Genomic DNA, 14989 nt, shown 5'->3' with positions numbered 1-14989 from the left:
CTGGAAGTCCGGAATTGTAATGCCACCAGCTTTGCTTTTCTTTTTCAACATTCCTCTGGCTATTCGGGGTCTCTTCTGGTTCCATACAAATTTTAGGATTATTTGTTCCATTTCTTTGAAAAAAGTGGATGGTATATTGATGGGGATTGCATTGAATGTGTAGATTGCTCTAGGTAGCATTGACTTCTTCACAATGTTTTTCTTCCAGTCCATGAGCATGGAACGTTTTTCCATTTCTTTGTGTCTTCCTCAATTTCTATCATGAGTATTTTATAGTTTTCTGAGTACAGATCCTTTGCCTCTTTGGTTAAATTTATTCCTAGGTATCTTATGGTTTTGGGTGCAATTGTAAATGGGATCGACTCCTTCATTTGTCTCTCGTCTGTCTTGTTGGTGGTGTGTAGGAATGCCACTGATATCTGTGCATTGATTTTATATCCTGCCACTTTCCTGAATTCCTGTATGATTTCTAGCAGTTTTGGGGTGGCATCTTTTGGGTTTTCCACATACAGTATCATATCATCTGCAAAGAGTGAGAGTTTGACTTTCTCTTTGCCGATTTGGATGCCTTTGATTTCTTTTTGTTGTCTGATTGCTGTGGCTACTCCTTCTAATACTATGTTAAATAGCAGTGGTGATAGTGGACATCCCTGCCGCGTTCCTGACCTTAGGCGAAAAGCTCTCAGCTTTTCCCCATTGAGAATGATATTCGCTGTAGGTTTTTCATAGATGGCTTTTATGGTATTGAGGTATGTACCCTCTATCCCTATACTCTGAAGAGTTTTGATCAAGAAAGGATGCTGCACTTTGTCAAATGCTTTTTCTGCATCTATTGAGAGGATCATATGATTCCTGTTCTTTTTTTTCTTAATATGTTGTATGACGTTGATTGATTTGCAGATGTTGAACCAGCCTTGCAGCCCAGGGATAAATCCCACTTGGTCGTGGTGAATAATCCTTTTAATGTACTGTTGGATCCTATTGGCTAGTATTTTGGTAAGAATATTTGCATCCATGTCCATCAAGGATATTGGTCTGTAATTCTCCTTTTTCTGGGGTCTTTGTCTGGTTTTGGGATCAAGGTAATGCTAGCCTCATAAAATGAGTTTGGAAGTTTTCCTTCTATTTCTAGTTTTTGGAAGAGTTTCGGGAGAATAGGTATTAATTTTTCTTTAAATGTTTGGTAGAATTCCCCTGGGAAGCCATCTGGCCCTGGGCTTTTGTTTCTTGGGAGATTTTTGATGACTGCTTCAATTTCCTTACTGGTTATAGGTGTGTTCAGGTTTTCTATTTCTTCCTGTTTCAGTTTTGGTAGTTGATACATCTCTAGGAATGCACCCATTTCTTCCAGGTTATCTAATTTGCTGGCATAGAGTTGCTCATAATATGTTCTTATAATTGTATTTCTTTGGTGTTGGTTGTGATCTCTCCTCTTTCATTCATGATTTTGTTGATTTGGATCCTTTTTCTTTCCTTTTTGATCAGTCTGGCCAGGGGTTTATCAATCTTGTTAATTCTTTCAAAGAACCAGCTCCTAGTTTCGTTGATCTGTTCTACTGTTCTTTTGGTTTCTATTTCATTGATTTCTGCTCTGATCTTTATTATTTCTCTTCTCCCACTGGGTTTAGGCTTTACTTGCTGTTCTTTCTCCAGCTCCTTTAGGTGTAGGGTTAGGTTGTGTATTTGAGACCTTTCTTGTTTCTTGAGAAAGGCTTCTATTGCTATATACTTACCTCTTAGGACCGCCTTTGTTGCATCCCAAAGATTTTGAACAGTTGTGTTTTCATTTTCATTGGTTTCCATGAATTTTTTAAATTCTTCTTTAATTTCCTTGTTGACCCATTCATTCTTTAGTAGGATGCTCTTTAGCCTCCATGTATTTGAGTTCTTTCCGACTTTCCTGTTGTGATTGAGTTCTAGTTTCAGTGCACTGTGGTCTGAAAATATGCAGGGAATAATCCCAGTCTTTTCGTAGAGGTTGAGACCTGATTTGTGACCTAGGATGTGATCTATTCTGGAGAATGTTCCATGGGCACTAGAGAAGAATGTGTATTTCTTTGCTTTGGGATGGAATGTTCTGAATATGTCTGTGAAGTCCATTTAGTCCAGTGTGTCATTTAAAGTCTTTATTTCCTTGTTGATATTTTGCTTAGATGATCTGTCCATTTCAGTGAGGGGGGTGATAAGTCCCCCACTATTAGTGTATTTTTGTCAATGTGTTTCTTTGCTTTTGTTATTAATTGCCTTATATAATTGGCATGGTAAATGGTTTTCCACCCCTTTACTTTCAATGTGGGGGTGTCTTTGAGTCTAAAATGAGTCTCTTGCAGACAGCATATTGATGGGTCTTGTTTTTTAATCCAATCTGATAGCCTGTGTCTTTTGATTGGGGCATTTAGCCCATTACATTCAGGGTAACTATTGAAAGATACGAATTTAGTGCCACTGTATTGCCTGTAAGGTGACTGTTACTGTATATTGTCTGTGTTCCTTTCTGGTCTATGCTGCTTTTAGGCTCTCTCTTTGCTTAGAGGACCCCTTCAATATTTCTTGGAGGGCTGGTTTCGTGTTTGCAAATTTCTTTAGTTTTTCTTTGTCCTGGAAGCTTTTTATCTCTCCTTCTATTTTCAATGACAGCCTAGCTGGATATAGTATTCTTGGCTGCATATTTTTCTCATTTAGTGCTCTGAAGATATCATGCCAGTCCTTTCTGGCCTGCCAGGTCTCTGTGGATAGGTCTGTTGCCAATCTAGTGTTTCTACCTTTATAGGTTACATATCTCTTCTCCCGAGCTGCCTTCAAGATTTTCTCTTTGTCTCTGAGACTCGTAAGTTTTACTATTAGATGTCAGGGTGTTGACCTATTTTATTGATTTTGAGGGGGGTTCTCTGTGCCTCTTGAATTTTGATGCCTGTTTCCTTCCTCACATTAGGGAAGTTCTCTGCTATAATTTGTTCCAATATACCTTCTGCCCCTCTCTCTCTTTCTTCTTCCGGGATCCCAATTATTTTAATGTTGTTTTGTCTTATGGTATCGCTTATCTCTTGAATTCTGCCCTCGTGATCCAGTAGTTGTTTCTCTCTCTTTTTCTCAGCCTCTTTATTTTCCATCATTTGGTCTTCTATATCGCTGATTCTTCTGCCTCATTTGTCCTACCAGTTAGTGCCCCCATTTTTGATTGCACCTCATTAGTAGCCTTTTTGATTTCGATTTGGTTAGATTTTAGTTCTTTTATTTCTCCAGGAAGGGTGTCTCTAATAACTTCCATGCTTTTTTCAAGCCCAGCTAGTATCTTTAAAATCACGATTCTGAACTCTAGGTCCAACATTGTACTAATGTCCATATTGAGTAGGTCCCTGGCAGACAGTACTACCTCTTGTTCTTTTTGCTGAGGTGATTTCTTTTGTCTTGTCATTTTGTCCAGAGGAGAATAGATGAATGAGAGAACAGAATGCTAACAGGTTAACAACATCCCCAGAAAATATACTCTAAACAAATAAGAAAAGACCTGAAACCAGGGGAAAAGAAAGGGAAAGAAAGAAAAAAGAAAAAGATAAAAACAAACAAAAACAGAACAAAAAACAATATGATCAAATATGATCAGGCTAGTGCATAGATCAGTGCCACACACTAGATTTTGGGTGTATTTTGGTCTGTTAGAAGATGGTGCCTCCTAAAGTTGTAAAGAAAGAAAGACTTACATATGTACAAAATAAGGGTTGATACAATGAAGGGATGGAAGATGACTGTAAAGATGAAAATTATAAAAGATTTTATAAAAGGAATTGATAAGTTGTTTGAAAAAAGAAAGAAGAAGATTTAAAAAAAAGAAAAAAGAAGGGGGAGAGAATGTGATCAGGCAGGAGACTAGAACAAAGCCATGCATTAGAGATTTAGGGTATATTTTGATCTGTTAGAAGAAACTGTATCTCAAAATTTTAAAGAGTGAACAACTTATATATATATATGCCAAAAATAAGGGTAATTACTATGAAGGGATAGAATATGACTCTAAAAATGAAACAAAAAATGTTTTTTTAAAGGGGTTGATAAGATGTTGGTTGAAAAAGAGAAAAAGAAAAATAAAAAAAAAGTTAAAAAAATTAACTTTGAAAACTAATGAATCATGGTAAAAAAGCCATGAATTCTATGTGCAGTATTCCCCTAGTGCTGGAGTTCTCCCGTTTTCCTTGATCGGTAAACTTGATCTTGGCTGGCTGTTCATGCTGATCTTCTGGGGGAGGGGCCTGTTGCCGTGGTTCCCAAATGTCTTTGCCTGAGGCGGAATTGCCCCGCCCTGTGAGTCCGGGCTAGGTAATGTGCACGGGTTTGCTCTCCAGAGCTTTTGTTCCCTGCATGCTCTCCGTACAGCTTTGGAGAATGAGAGTGAAAATGGCGGCCTCCCAATCTCCGCCTGGAGTAGCCGAAAACTCGGGGCCCCGCTCCTCAGTGCACCCCCAGAGAAAAACAATCACTCCCGTCTCCCCGTCTCACTCCGTGCTCATCCGGCCTGTGACTGAGTGTTTCTATCTCTGGCACCAGACCCCATGTGGAGTCTCCAAACCCAGCAGATCCCTGCAGTGCGCTCCCGCGCCGCTCCTCCCAGGGGAGGAAGGGGAGTCTCCCTGGTTCTGCTGCTTGTTGGGTCCCTGCTGGAGGAGCAGTGGCCCGACTGGGCCTGGATCACAGTTTATGGTCACACCTAGCTGACCGCGCACGCCTCGGCTCTGTCTCTGCAGCCGGCTTCCCCGCTCCAATACCTGGGAGCTCTGCCGCACTCAGGCACCCCCGGTCTTTCTGTGACCCCGAGGGTCCTGAGATCACACTGTCCCGCAAGGTTTCCACCTCCTGCTTAGCCACTGGAGTGACGTCCCTCAGCGGAGACGCCTTCTAAAAGTTCCGATTTTGTGCTCCACGGCTCTATTACTTGCCAGAAGCAGTGGAGGCCCCCTCCCCTGCCGTTTCTCCTCCCGAATATCACCTCGGATTCACTTCTCCGCATGTACTACCTTCCAGTAAGTGGTCGCGTCTCTGTTCAGAGAGTTGTTGCTACTCTCTTCTTCGATCTCCTGTTGAGTTCGTAGGTGTTCAGAATGGTTTGATCCCCATTCAGCTGAATTCCTGAGAGCAGAAGAAATCCAGGTCTCCTACTTCTCCGCCAACTTGCTCCACCTCTTTCTAGTCATTTTCTTAATAGTGTCTCTTGATGGACTATGGACTCTGAGGAACAAACTGAGGGGTTTAGAGGGGAGGGGTTGGGGAAGATGGGTTAGCCCTATGATGGATATTAAGGAGGGCATGTACTGCATGGAGCACTAGGTGTTATATGAAAACAATGAATCGTGGATCACTACATCAAAAACTAATGATGTATTGTATGGTGACTAACATAACATAATACAATAAAATTTAAAAAAATATATAAAAAACTTCTTCCACGGGTTGGCGGGGGGGATAGTGTCTCTTGATGAGTAGAAGATCAATTTTGATGAAGTCCAGTTTGTCAGTTTTTTTTTCTTTTATGGTCAGTACTTTCAGGGTTTTGCTCAGAAAAATCTTTGCCTACATCAAGTCCATAAAGATAATCTTCTATACTTCATACTTTGCCTTTTACCTGAAGGTCTATATAATCAATTTTGAGTTATGTTTTGTGTATGGTGTGAGGTTAGGGTTTACATCTTTTTTTCCCTGGGATCTAGTTGTTCCAGAACAATTGATTGAAAAGCTTTCTTAGCTCATTGAATTGCTTTTATATTTTGTTAAAACTTGAGTATATAAGCAGAAATATACAACTTACTTGTTCCTATCCTTAGGGGAAAAGTTTTACATTGATTTTTGAATGTTAAACCAACTTTGCATTTCTGAGATGAATTCTTCTTAATCGTGATCCTTCATCCTTTTAATATATTGCTGAATTTGAGTGGCTAATATTTTAAAAATATTTTTTCTATTTATATTCATGTGCAATATTGGTCATTAGTTTTCTTTTAATGTCTTTGAATTGTTTGGGGATCTGGTTTTGCTGTGCTTATTAAGTGTGCAAGATTGTTATTATTTTACTTATTTGATAGAATTTACTAGTGATACCATTTGGGTCTAAGTTTTCTTCATGGTCTGCTTTTTAAATATTAATTCAACTTCATTAATAAATGTAAAACTCTTCGGATTTTTATTTCTTCTTGGGTCTGTTGGATCTATGGTGATATTTCCTTTTTTATTCTTGATACTGATAACTTGTGTTTTCTCTTTCTCTTTTTTCTTTATAAGCCAGGTAGAGATTTGTTGATATAATTGGTCTTTTCAAAGAACCAACATTTGGTTTTATTGATATCCTCTGTGCTTCTTTATTTTGTATTTTTTGGTTTCTGTTATATTTTATTTCTTTTTTCTGCTGACTTTGGGTTTAATTTCCTCTTCTTTTTCTAGCCTCTGTATTGGAAGCTTACATCATTGACTTTAAACTTTTATTCTTTTCTAATATAAGTGTATAGAGTTATAAAGTTTCCCCTAAGCAATGCTTTAGTTGCCTCCAAAACATATTTAGAAATGTGTTAATTATCATTTCATTAAAAATATTTTCTAATTTAGCTGCTAGCTTGCTTTGACCTTGATTAATTTGCAGTGTGTTGCTTAACTTCCAAGTATTTGGAGATTTTCCAGATATCTTTTTGTTACTGGTTTCTATTTTAATTCTATTGTGTTTATAGATTATTCTCTGTATAATTTAATTTCTTTCAATTTTTTTGAAACTTTTTATGGCCTAATAAATGTTCTTAGTAAATGTTCCTTTGACAAGTGAAAAGAGTATATATTTTAGAGTTGATGGTTGTAGTGTTCTATAAATAACCAATAAGGGCAATTTAGTTGATCCTGCTATTCAGATTTTCTAGATAATTTCTAAATTTTTGTGTGCTTTTGGTACCAAATACTGATACAGTAGTGTTGAACTCCCTTTATGATTTTATATTCATCTACTTGTCCCTTTAATTCTTTAGTTTTTGCTTCATATATTGTGAAGTTTTCCGATTTGGTAAATATATATTTAGTATTGCTTTTTCTTCTTGATGAATTGACCATGCTATCATGTAAAAAAAAAAGTCTTTTATCTATAATACTCCTTGCCCTGGAGTGTATTTTGTCAGATAATAATATAGACATTCAGCTTTCTTATAAGTAGTGTTGGTATGTCTTCCCAACTTTAATATATCATGTTTTTTTAATTTAAATGGCATCTAAAGATATATAGCATATGGTTGCATCTTGCTTTCTGTTTTTAATTCAGTCTGAGAATTTCTGCCATTGATTGGTGTTTTTAGCCCATTTACATGATTACTGATGTTTTAAAATTTTATCTGTGATTTTGATACTTTTGTCTACTATGAATTACCATGTCTTTCATGTAAGAACCTTACAAAAGTTTATTTCCATTTGTCCTTCCTGTGTGCTATTTTTTCTATGCATTTTACTTTTACATGTTGTTTTCCCTTTGAGTCAATTATTTTAAGTAAATTAAGAAACAAGAGCAAAGTAATTTTATATTTACCCATACATTTACAATTTCTTATACTCTTGTACAGGTGTTATGTGTGTTGTGTGCATATGTATCTGTGTACTCATCTGGTATCATTTCTCTTCAGCCTGAATAACTTTACTGTTTTTTGTTTTGTTTTGTTTTTGAGTATAGTTGACACACAATGTTATTTTAATTTCAGGTGTGCAACATAGTGATTCAATAAGTTTATACATTATGCTGTGTTCACTACAAGTGTAGCTGCTATCTGTCCCCATGCGTTGCTATTACAATATCAGTGACTATAATCCTTATACTGTGGCTTTTATCCCCATGACTTATGCATTCCATAACTGAAACCCCTTCACCTATTTTGCCTAACCCTCCACCCCACTCTCCTTTGGCAACCACCGGTTTGTTCTCTGTATTTATGGTCTGATTCTGCTTTTTGTTTGTTCTTTTTTTTCCCATATATGAGTGGAATAATATGGTATTTGTCTTTCTCAGTCTGACCTATTTCACTTAGCCTAATACCCTCTAGGTCCATCCATGTTGTTACAAATGGCATCGTTACCCCATCCTTTTTTATGGCTGTATAATACTCCTGTGTGTGTGCATGCATGCACATGCACACACACACACACACACACCCCACATCTTCCTTATCCATTCATCTGTGGATGGACACTTAGATTGCTTCCATATCTTGGCTACTGTAAATAATGCTACAATAAACATAGGGGTGCATGTATCTTTCTGAATTAGTGTTTGTTTTCATTTTCTTTGGGTAAATACCTAATAGTGGAATTAGTGGATCATATGGTATTTCTATTTTTAATTTTTTTAGGAATCTCCGTACTGTTTTCCACAGTAGATGTACCAGTTTACATTCCCACCAACAGTGTACAAGGGTTCCTTTTCCTCCACATTTTCACTAACACTTGTTAACTTCTTATCTTTTTTATTTTAGCCATTCTGACAGGTGTAAGGTAATAGCTCACCTTTGATATTTGCCCAGGAATGTTCAGAGCTCTTTATTCATGAAAGTCAAAATCTGAAAAAAAGAAACACAAATGTCCCCAAAAAATGAATTTAAGGATATATGTTGAATAAACAAATTTCAACATATTTACATAATGGAATACTACTCGTAATAAAAAAGCATTATTGATACATGCTACAACATGGAATTAATCTCAAAACATTGTGTTAAGTGAAATAAAAAACACAAAAGATACATATTGTGTGATTCCATTTATATGATGTTCTAGGTAAAGCTAAACTAACTGAAAGTGATCAGAACAGTGGCTGGTTTAGGGAAGAAGGATGTGCAGGAATTGGCTAGAAGAGAGCATGAGGGAACTTTTAGATGATGGAAATATTCCATATCTTAGAGGGGTCTGGGTTGTACAGCTTGTATGCATTTGTCAAAATTAATTAAGCTGTACATTTAAGATCTTTATATTTCTTTGAATGTAAGGTATACCTCAATAAAATATGATATTACTAATTAAAAAATCAATCTTATAATACCCTGTTATGATAGTTGCTAGGAGGTAGGTCTATTTCATGGCCATAGAAATATATAAAGCCAAAATATTTTATTGAAACTACTTAAATTTTGCAAACTCAGCCAGTGTAACCAACACTGCAGCACTGAAATCTTACATTATTTAAACTTGGGAAATTAAAATACAATTAATAATAACATAGAGGATCACCATAATTGTATTCAGGTACTGACACAGAAAGAACTTCCTGGTCACTACCCAAATGAATTTAATCTGATTGTGTTGTAGTGGACATTGGTAAAGCTATTTAAATTATGGCTGACTTTTTAAAAATGCTGTTGATAAGACTAAGAACTTGACATTATGGTGAACATACGAATGATGATTAATAGTTTTAAAAATTGGCCATTTTGTGAGAGAATAATTTGTGACATGTATGTTTTTGGTATAAAGTAATGGAAAGTCATTTTTTTTTTTTTTTTTTTTTGTCTAGGAGAAAGATACTGGCTCATATAAATGGGGCAAAGCTGTCCTTAGCAATCTCTACATCTAGAATGTAAATCTATTAGTACAGTTAGATTTATAAATAGGGAGGAATTCTAAGATATATAAAAAATCACTGCTCATTATAGGCCAACTGTAACAATACTGCTAAGTTTGTGTTCTGATCTGAATAAGTAAAACTGAGATGTAGCTTGTCAAGCTACATCTGAGCACTTAAGTTTATTTCATTTTATTTTAATTAATTAATTTATTTTTAAAGACAATTACCAGTCTAGGTAGGTAAAAGACCAGTCTGGTTTGGCTGGAATTATGAGGGCTTCCTGGGACACGAGACTAGGAGAAACAGGGTACCTTATCTCTAAGAGTGCTAAAAGATGAATTATTGCTTGTCCAATGAGTAGATGTTTGATAACAGTGATGTTTAATTTGTTGTTCTTCCTTATCTCTGTAGATCTTAAGTCTAGCTATATTTTAAGGTTCAATTTAAGTGCCACTTCTTCGTAATCTCTCTCTTTCTGATTTCACATAACACTTTATCTGTACCATTCTTGTTCCACTTAGTCCTTTAAAACATCTTTATCAGAGTTATCTATATACGAATTTTATCTCTGGCACTGCATGGAAAGTTCTTTTAGGGAATGAGGTATAATTTATCTTTTATTCCCCATAGCTTCTAGCATGGTGCTCCACACTTATTTTATCAGAAAAGGTGTATTAAAAGGAATGAATGAGCCCACAAGTTAAGTAGATCATACTGATAGGATGAGATGCAGCAGTGTGTAATAGAAGGTAAAAAAAAAAAAAAAACTACTGACATGAGTATGAGAAACCCAGCTTTTAGTCCTTGTTACCACTAGATATGTGATTTTGGACAGTTCCCTTAATATTTTGTGTGTGTGTGTGTGTGTGTGTGTGTGTGTGTGTGTGTGTGTATGCATGCACATGCACGCTATAGTTTCTTTAGCCAAAATTGAAAGTTACAACTAGAACCCTCAGTGCTATCTAATGATGCTATTGAGCATTCACTGTTAGCTGTGTCATCCATGTTCTCCAGACCTAATCCAAATTTTCAACTACTCCTGTTGTCCTCTATACCATATAGCCTCTTCATTTTTGGTAGATCACAACTCCTACTCCACAAAGAAAATCCTCCTGCTGGAAGAACCTTCTTGACTCCACCCTCATATATTGTTATACATTATAAGCAGTATACTGATTATTCCCTCTTGACACTCATGTTTAAATCTTTAAGAAGTGAACAACCATACTTATTGAAGTCTTATATATGCATTGCTTGATGAAAGTACAATGTTCTAGATCATTTTGTGGTTAATAGCTTTTGTGTTCTGGGACCCAAGTAAAAATAGATTGCTTTAAAACTACAATTAGTTGTTTTGTACTTAATATGCTTTTAAATGATTTTTATAGGAGAAAAGTTATTTGTAAAAAGTTTCCTGTTAATTTCTTTTAAAATATAACTGACAGCTCTTAAAAGAACAAATTCATCAGTGTTTTCAAAATTCACATTAAAATATGTAAAAATATTACTTTCATCAATTTTCAATTAAAATGTGATTATTATGCAGACTTTTATACATTTTTATAACCCAGTTTTCTGTTGTTTTTAGCTACTGATGCAAATGTGAAGAATGAAAGTCTTTCATCTGTGCAGCAGCTTGGCATTAAAATGACTGTCAGGTATATTATAGGGAAAAAATCCCATGTGCATTTCTAGAATTTGTTTTATCTTCCTGATATGTGCTTAATAGTATTTAACAACTGACTATTTTGTGTACTTTAAATGCAGAGTTTATCATTCAGAAAATAATAACTTTGTTTTGGGGATATTGGCACATGATTAATTACCTCTGCTGGTAAATCAGTTATGGTTCATTATCATTTCAGAGGCTAATTACAGTGCATTTAAGTCTCTATGACTACAGGTTTTTTCCAAAAAAAAAAAAAATGCATTGTAAAAATCAGCACATTGGTAGCACAATCATGCCATTTTCTAAAATATAATAGATTTTAATTGTCAAACTATGGTGATGAGTACAAAAGTACCTTAAGGATAGACACTGAAGTTAAAAATGAATTAACCAATTATAGTAGTTTGAATTTTTAGTACTCAAATTGTAATTTTCAAAAGACATAAGCTAAACAGCAGACTGTGAATTAAGGAGTGAGTCTCCTCTCTTGCTTATTAAATGGGAATCTTAACAGTTCCATCCTACTTCAGTGGGTAATCTTTAGAATCAGTTATAAAAAAGATGCATATGGAAGCTTTTAAAATGACTATTTTTATAAATTCATAGCATTATAATGAAAAGTGTGATAGTAATTCTGGCTAATCCATCTGTATCGCATAAAGCATGTCACTCATTGTTTTGTGACCCTATATCTGCTTTTTATTTTGTAATGTCCAATTTCTATTCTGAAATGGAATCCATAGATAACATGAGCAAGCTAGTCACATATTTTTAAAATTCAATATAATGTCTTATTGGTAAGAAGTAAATGGAAAGTAATTTGTAATGAAATGTTTGTGCCCAACTACAGTATGTGACATAGCTGTCAACCATATAGAATCATTGTGACTTTGGCAGCTGCAAATAGAGACTGATTGTGTCTTGGTGCTTCAAATACTGTTCGAGTTTTGCCACTGGCAAAGTGACTTTCCAAAATGGAGAACAAGTCTTAGGCTTCAAACAATGAAAGTACTGTCTTTCCCTGATTTACACATAGTTGCATTCAGTGTGTCATAAAAAATATAGAAAAAAATATGATCTTATATAAAACAGAATTGGTTTCAAATTATTATGAATAGCTTCTTCACCCATGCAAATAACAGGCAGGCCATTTGCAGGTGGTTGTGCAGGACTGTCCCACATCAAACCTCCTGACGATCACTCACCAACTGCCGTTAGTGCCCCCAGTCACTATGCAATCAAAAACGCCCCCATGAATTTCCCAAGTGGCCCCAACAGGGGAAGTGCTCCCTCTCAAAACCTTTGGACTAGATGAAATCTGAAATTGCTTCTAGACTTAACATTCAGTCAGTCTAACCTGTCAACATTGCATGTTTTAGATTAAGTTCAGGAAAAAATGCTTGTATTCTTCTTATCTACAGTATCTACATTTTGTTCTCTCATTACTGTTTTATTTTCCTTTAAATTTGTCAATATTTACCAGATGACTACTACTAATCCAGATATAATTATCAGGAACATATATTGAGTGTTAAGCTCTCCCTATAAGTGTTCTGTGTAGCATAGTTGTTCTAGAAGTAAAAGAAAACTTAAAACCTTGGGATCTCAAGAGGACTATGCTTGATGGATTTTAAAAAAGTGAATTTGCAACGCAGAGCCTGATGTTTTTCATTTTGTATGTTTTGTGGGCTTTTAATGTAGATATGGCAAGTTTCTCAGCCTGTTAAAAGACAGTGCAGAAAATGATCTTACCTTGGTTTTAAAGCACTGTGAGAGATTCCTGAAACAGCAGCAAGCTTCCATAAAATCTGCTCTTCGTATCCTTTTTGAGTGGATTCACAGTAATTGAACATTATGTGTTTTTCATAGTTCTTTGATAGGGTACCTTAACACATGTATAATAAAATAATACTTTAACCTATATTGCTGATTCGTTATGATGTACCTTTATAATATTCTCTATTTTAAATATGAATTTTATTAAATTGTGTAGTAATTACTAAATTCAGTCTTATTGAATCTTAAACTGAGTAATTAAAGTTATTAGGCTATATTTTCAGATACATATAAGAAATTTTTAAAAATAGGTTTAGTATATCTAGAATAAGAATATTCTAGAGTTAGTAAATCTAGAATAACAATGGAACATATACTTATTTTACTTGAATTGGTTATTTTTCAGAAATAGGTTTGACTTGAAGGGAAAAAAGCATACGGACCACTTGCATTACAGAATTCTAAAAATGTATGGATTTTTAAATATTTGATTATCTTAGTAATTTAGCAGGTAACCTAAACCAGAGAAAGAAGTGATACTATGATTTTAATGACTTGAATAAATGTTGCCACAAAGCAGATAGTTTTTTCTGCATTTACTAGTTCCATTGCCCTCCTTTACTTATGTAAGTAAACAGCAATTTAGCTTGTAAATTGGTTGAAGATGAAATGAGGACTAGGTATCAATATCTCTTTCCTGATCAGGATCCTGGAAATGAGGATTAATGGATTTCTTATATTTTATCTTCTAAGATAAAATATTGCAAAAGTTCCTTAACTGTGGTTTTCAGTCTGCCTGCAGGGGACTTATGCTGGCCATGACTGGTTTGTATCTTCTTTGTTCATGATAATGTTGGGGGACAAAGAGAAAACACTCAGATTTCTTCAGCACTTCTCCAGGCTTCTGACCTCTGCTTTCCTTTGGTTGCCAAGACTACATATTTCTGTAAGACTTTTTGCTCTGTCTTTAAATGAGTGTGTTAAATTTTAAGGCAAATCCTATTTAAATTCATTGGGATCTTATTTGTAGAGGGGTCCGTAATAATTTATGTTCATTTTCTACCTGAATGCTTTTTGTCTGATTCTCTTTGAAGACACAGATTTGACATTTTCCCAAATGCTTGGTGTCTTATCTAATGGTAACTGAATGAAAGATTAGTGATAATAGATGGATTATTAAATTTTAAACTTGTCATTTAGTAAATTATAAAAAATACATATGTAAAAGGAGCTATTGAATTTTTTTATTGTCTTTGTTAGAATCAGTTAAATTACAGTGTAAGAAAATAATTAGGTCAAAATTGTCAACATATTCTATGTGGAATATGAAAATCTATGATGAGTTTGGAAATCTGTGATGAGTTTTGATTACAGTATTATAGTGTATTAATTTTATTTATTTTTTTATTTTATTATATCAGTCACCATACATTACATCATTAGTTTTTGATGTAATGTTCCATAATTCATTGTTTGCCTATAACACCCAGTGCTCCATTCAATACGTGCCCTCTTTAATACCCATCACCAGGCTAACCCATCCCCCCACCCCCTCCCCGCTAGAACCCTCAGTTTCTCAGAGTCCATAGTCTCTCATGGTTCGTCTCCCCCTCCGATTTCCCCCCTTCATTTTTCCTTTCCTACTATCTTCTTTTTTTTTAACATATAATGTATTATTTGTTTCAGAAGTACAGGTCTGTGATTCAACAGTCTTACACAATTCACAGTGCTCACCATAGCACATACCCTCCCCAATGTCTATCACCCAGCCACCCCATCCCTCCCACCCCCCACCACTCCAGAAACCCTCAGTTTGTTTCCTGAGATTAAAAGAATTCCTCATATTGGTGAGGTCATATGATACATGTCTTTCTCTGATTGACTTTTTAAAGGGTTTTACTAGCTTCATGAGATCTTAGAGTTTAGAGGTAAGAGCATCCCTCAATTTACTAACGTTTCTGTATTTTGTTTTACTTACT

The 14989-nt window shown here is 35.2% G+C and overlaps 1 protein-coding gene across 5 annotated transcripts in view; it reads left to right on the top strand.

The window, feature by feature from the left end:
* The window catches only part of TBC1D32 (TBC1 domain family member 32), a 208218-nt gene that overhangs the window by 157677 nt on the left and 35552 nt on the right, over positions 1–14989 (top strand). For 4 of the 5 annotated variants that reach the window (XM_025864955.2, XM_025864962.2, XM_025864946.2 and 1 more), the window contains 3 exons: positions 11154–11223; positions 12936–13051; positions 13802–13956. In XM_025864955.2, the coding sequence (XP_025720740.1) occupies positions 11154–11223; positions 12936–13051; positions 13802–13956 (341 nt within the window). The remainder of the gene's footprint in view (positions 1–11153; positions 11224–12935; positions 13052–13801; positions 13957–14989) is intronic. The other variant, XM_025864977.2, reaches the window with a different exon arrangement.

This window comes from Callorhinus ursinus, unplaced genomic scaffold (genome assembly GCF_003265705.2).
Source record: "Callorhinus ursinus isolate GAN/ISIS: 27379988/994484 unplaced genomic scaffold, GSC_fseal_2.0 scaffold6, whole genome shotgun sequence".
Classification (NCBI taxonomy): Eukaryota; Metazoa; Chordata; class Mammalia; order Carnivora; family Otariidae; genus Callorhinus; species Callorhinus ursinus.
The sequence above is the reverse complement of the archived record's forward strand: the minus strand, read 5'-3'. Positions and strand labels throughout refer to the sequence as shown.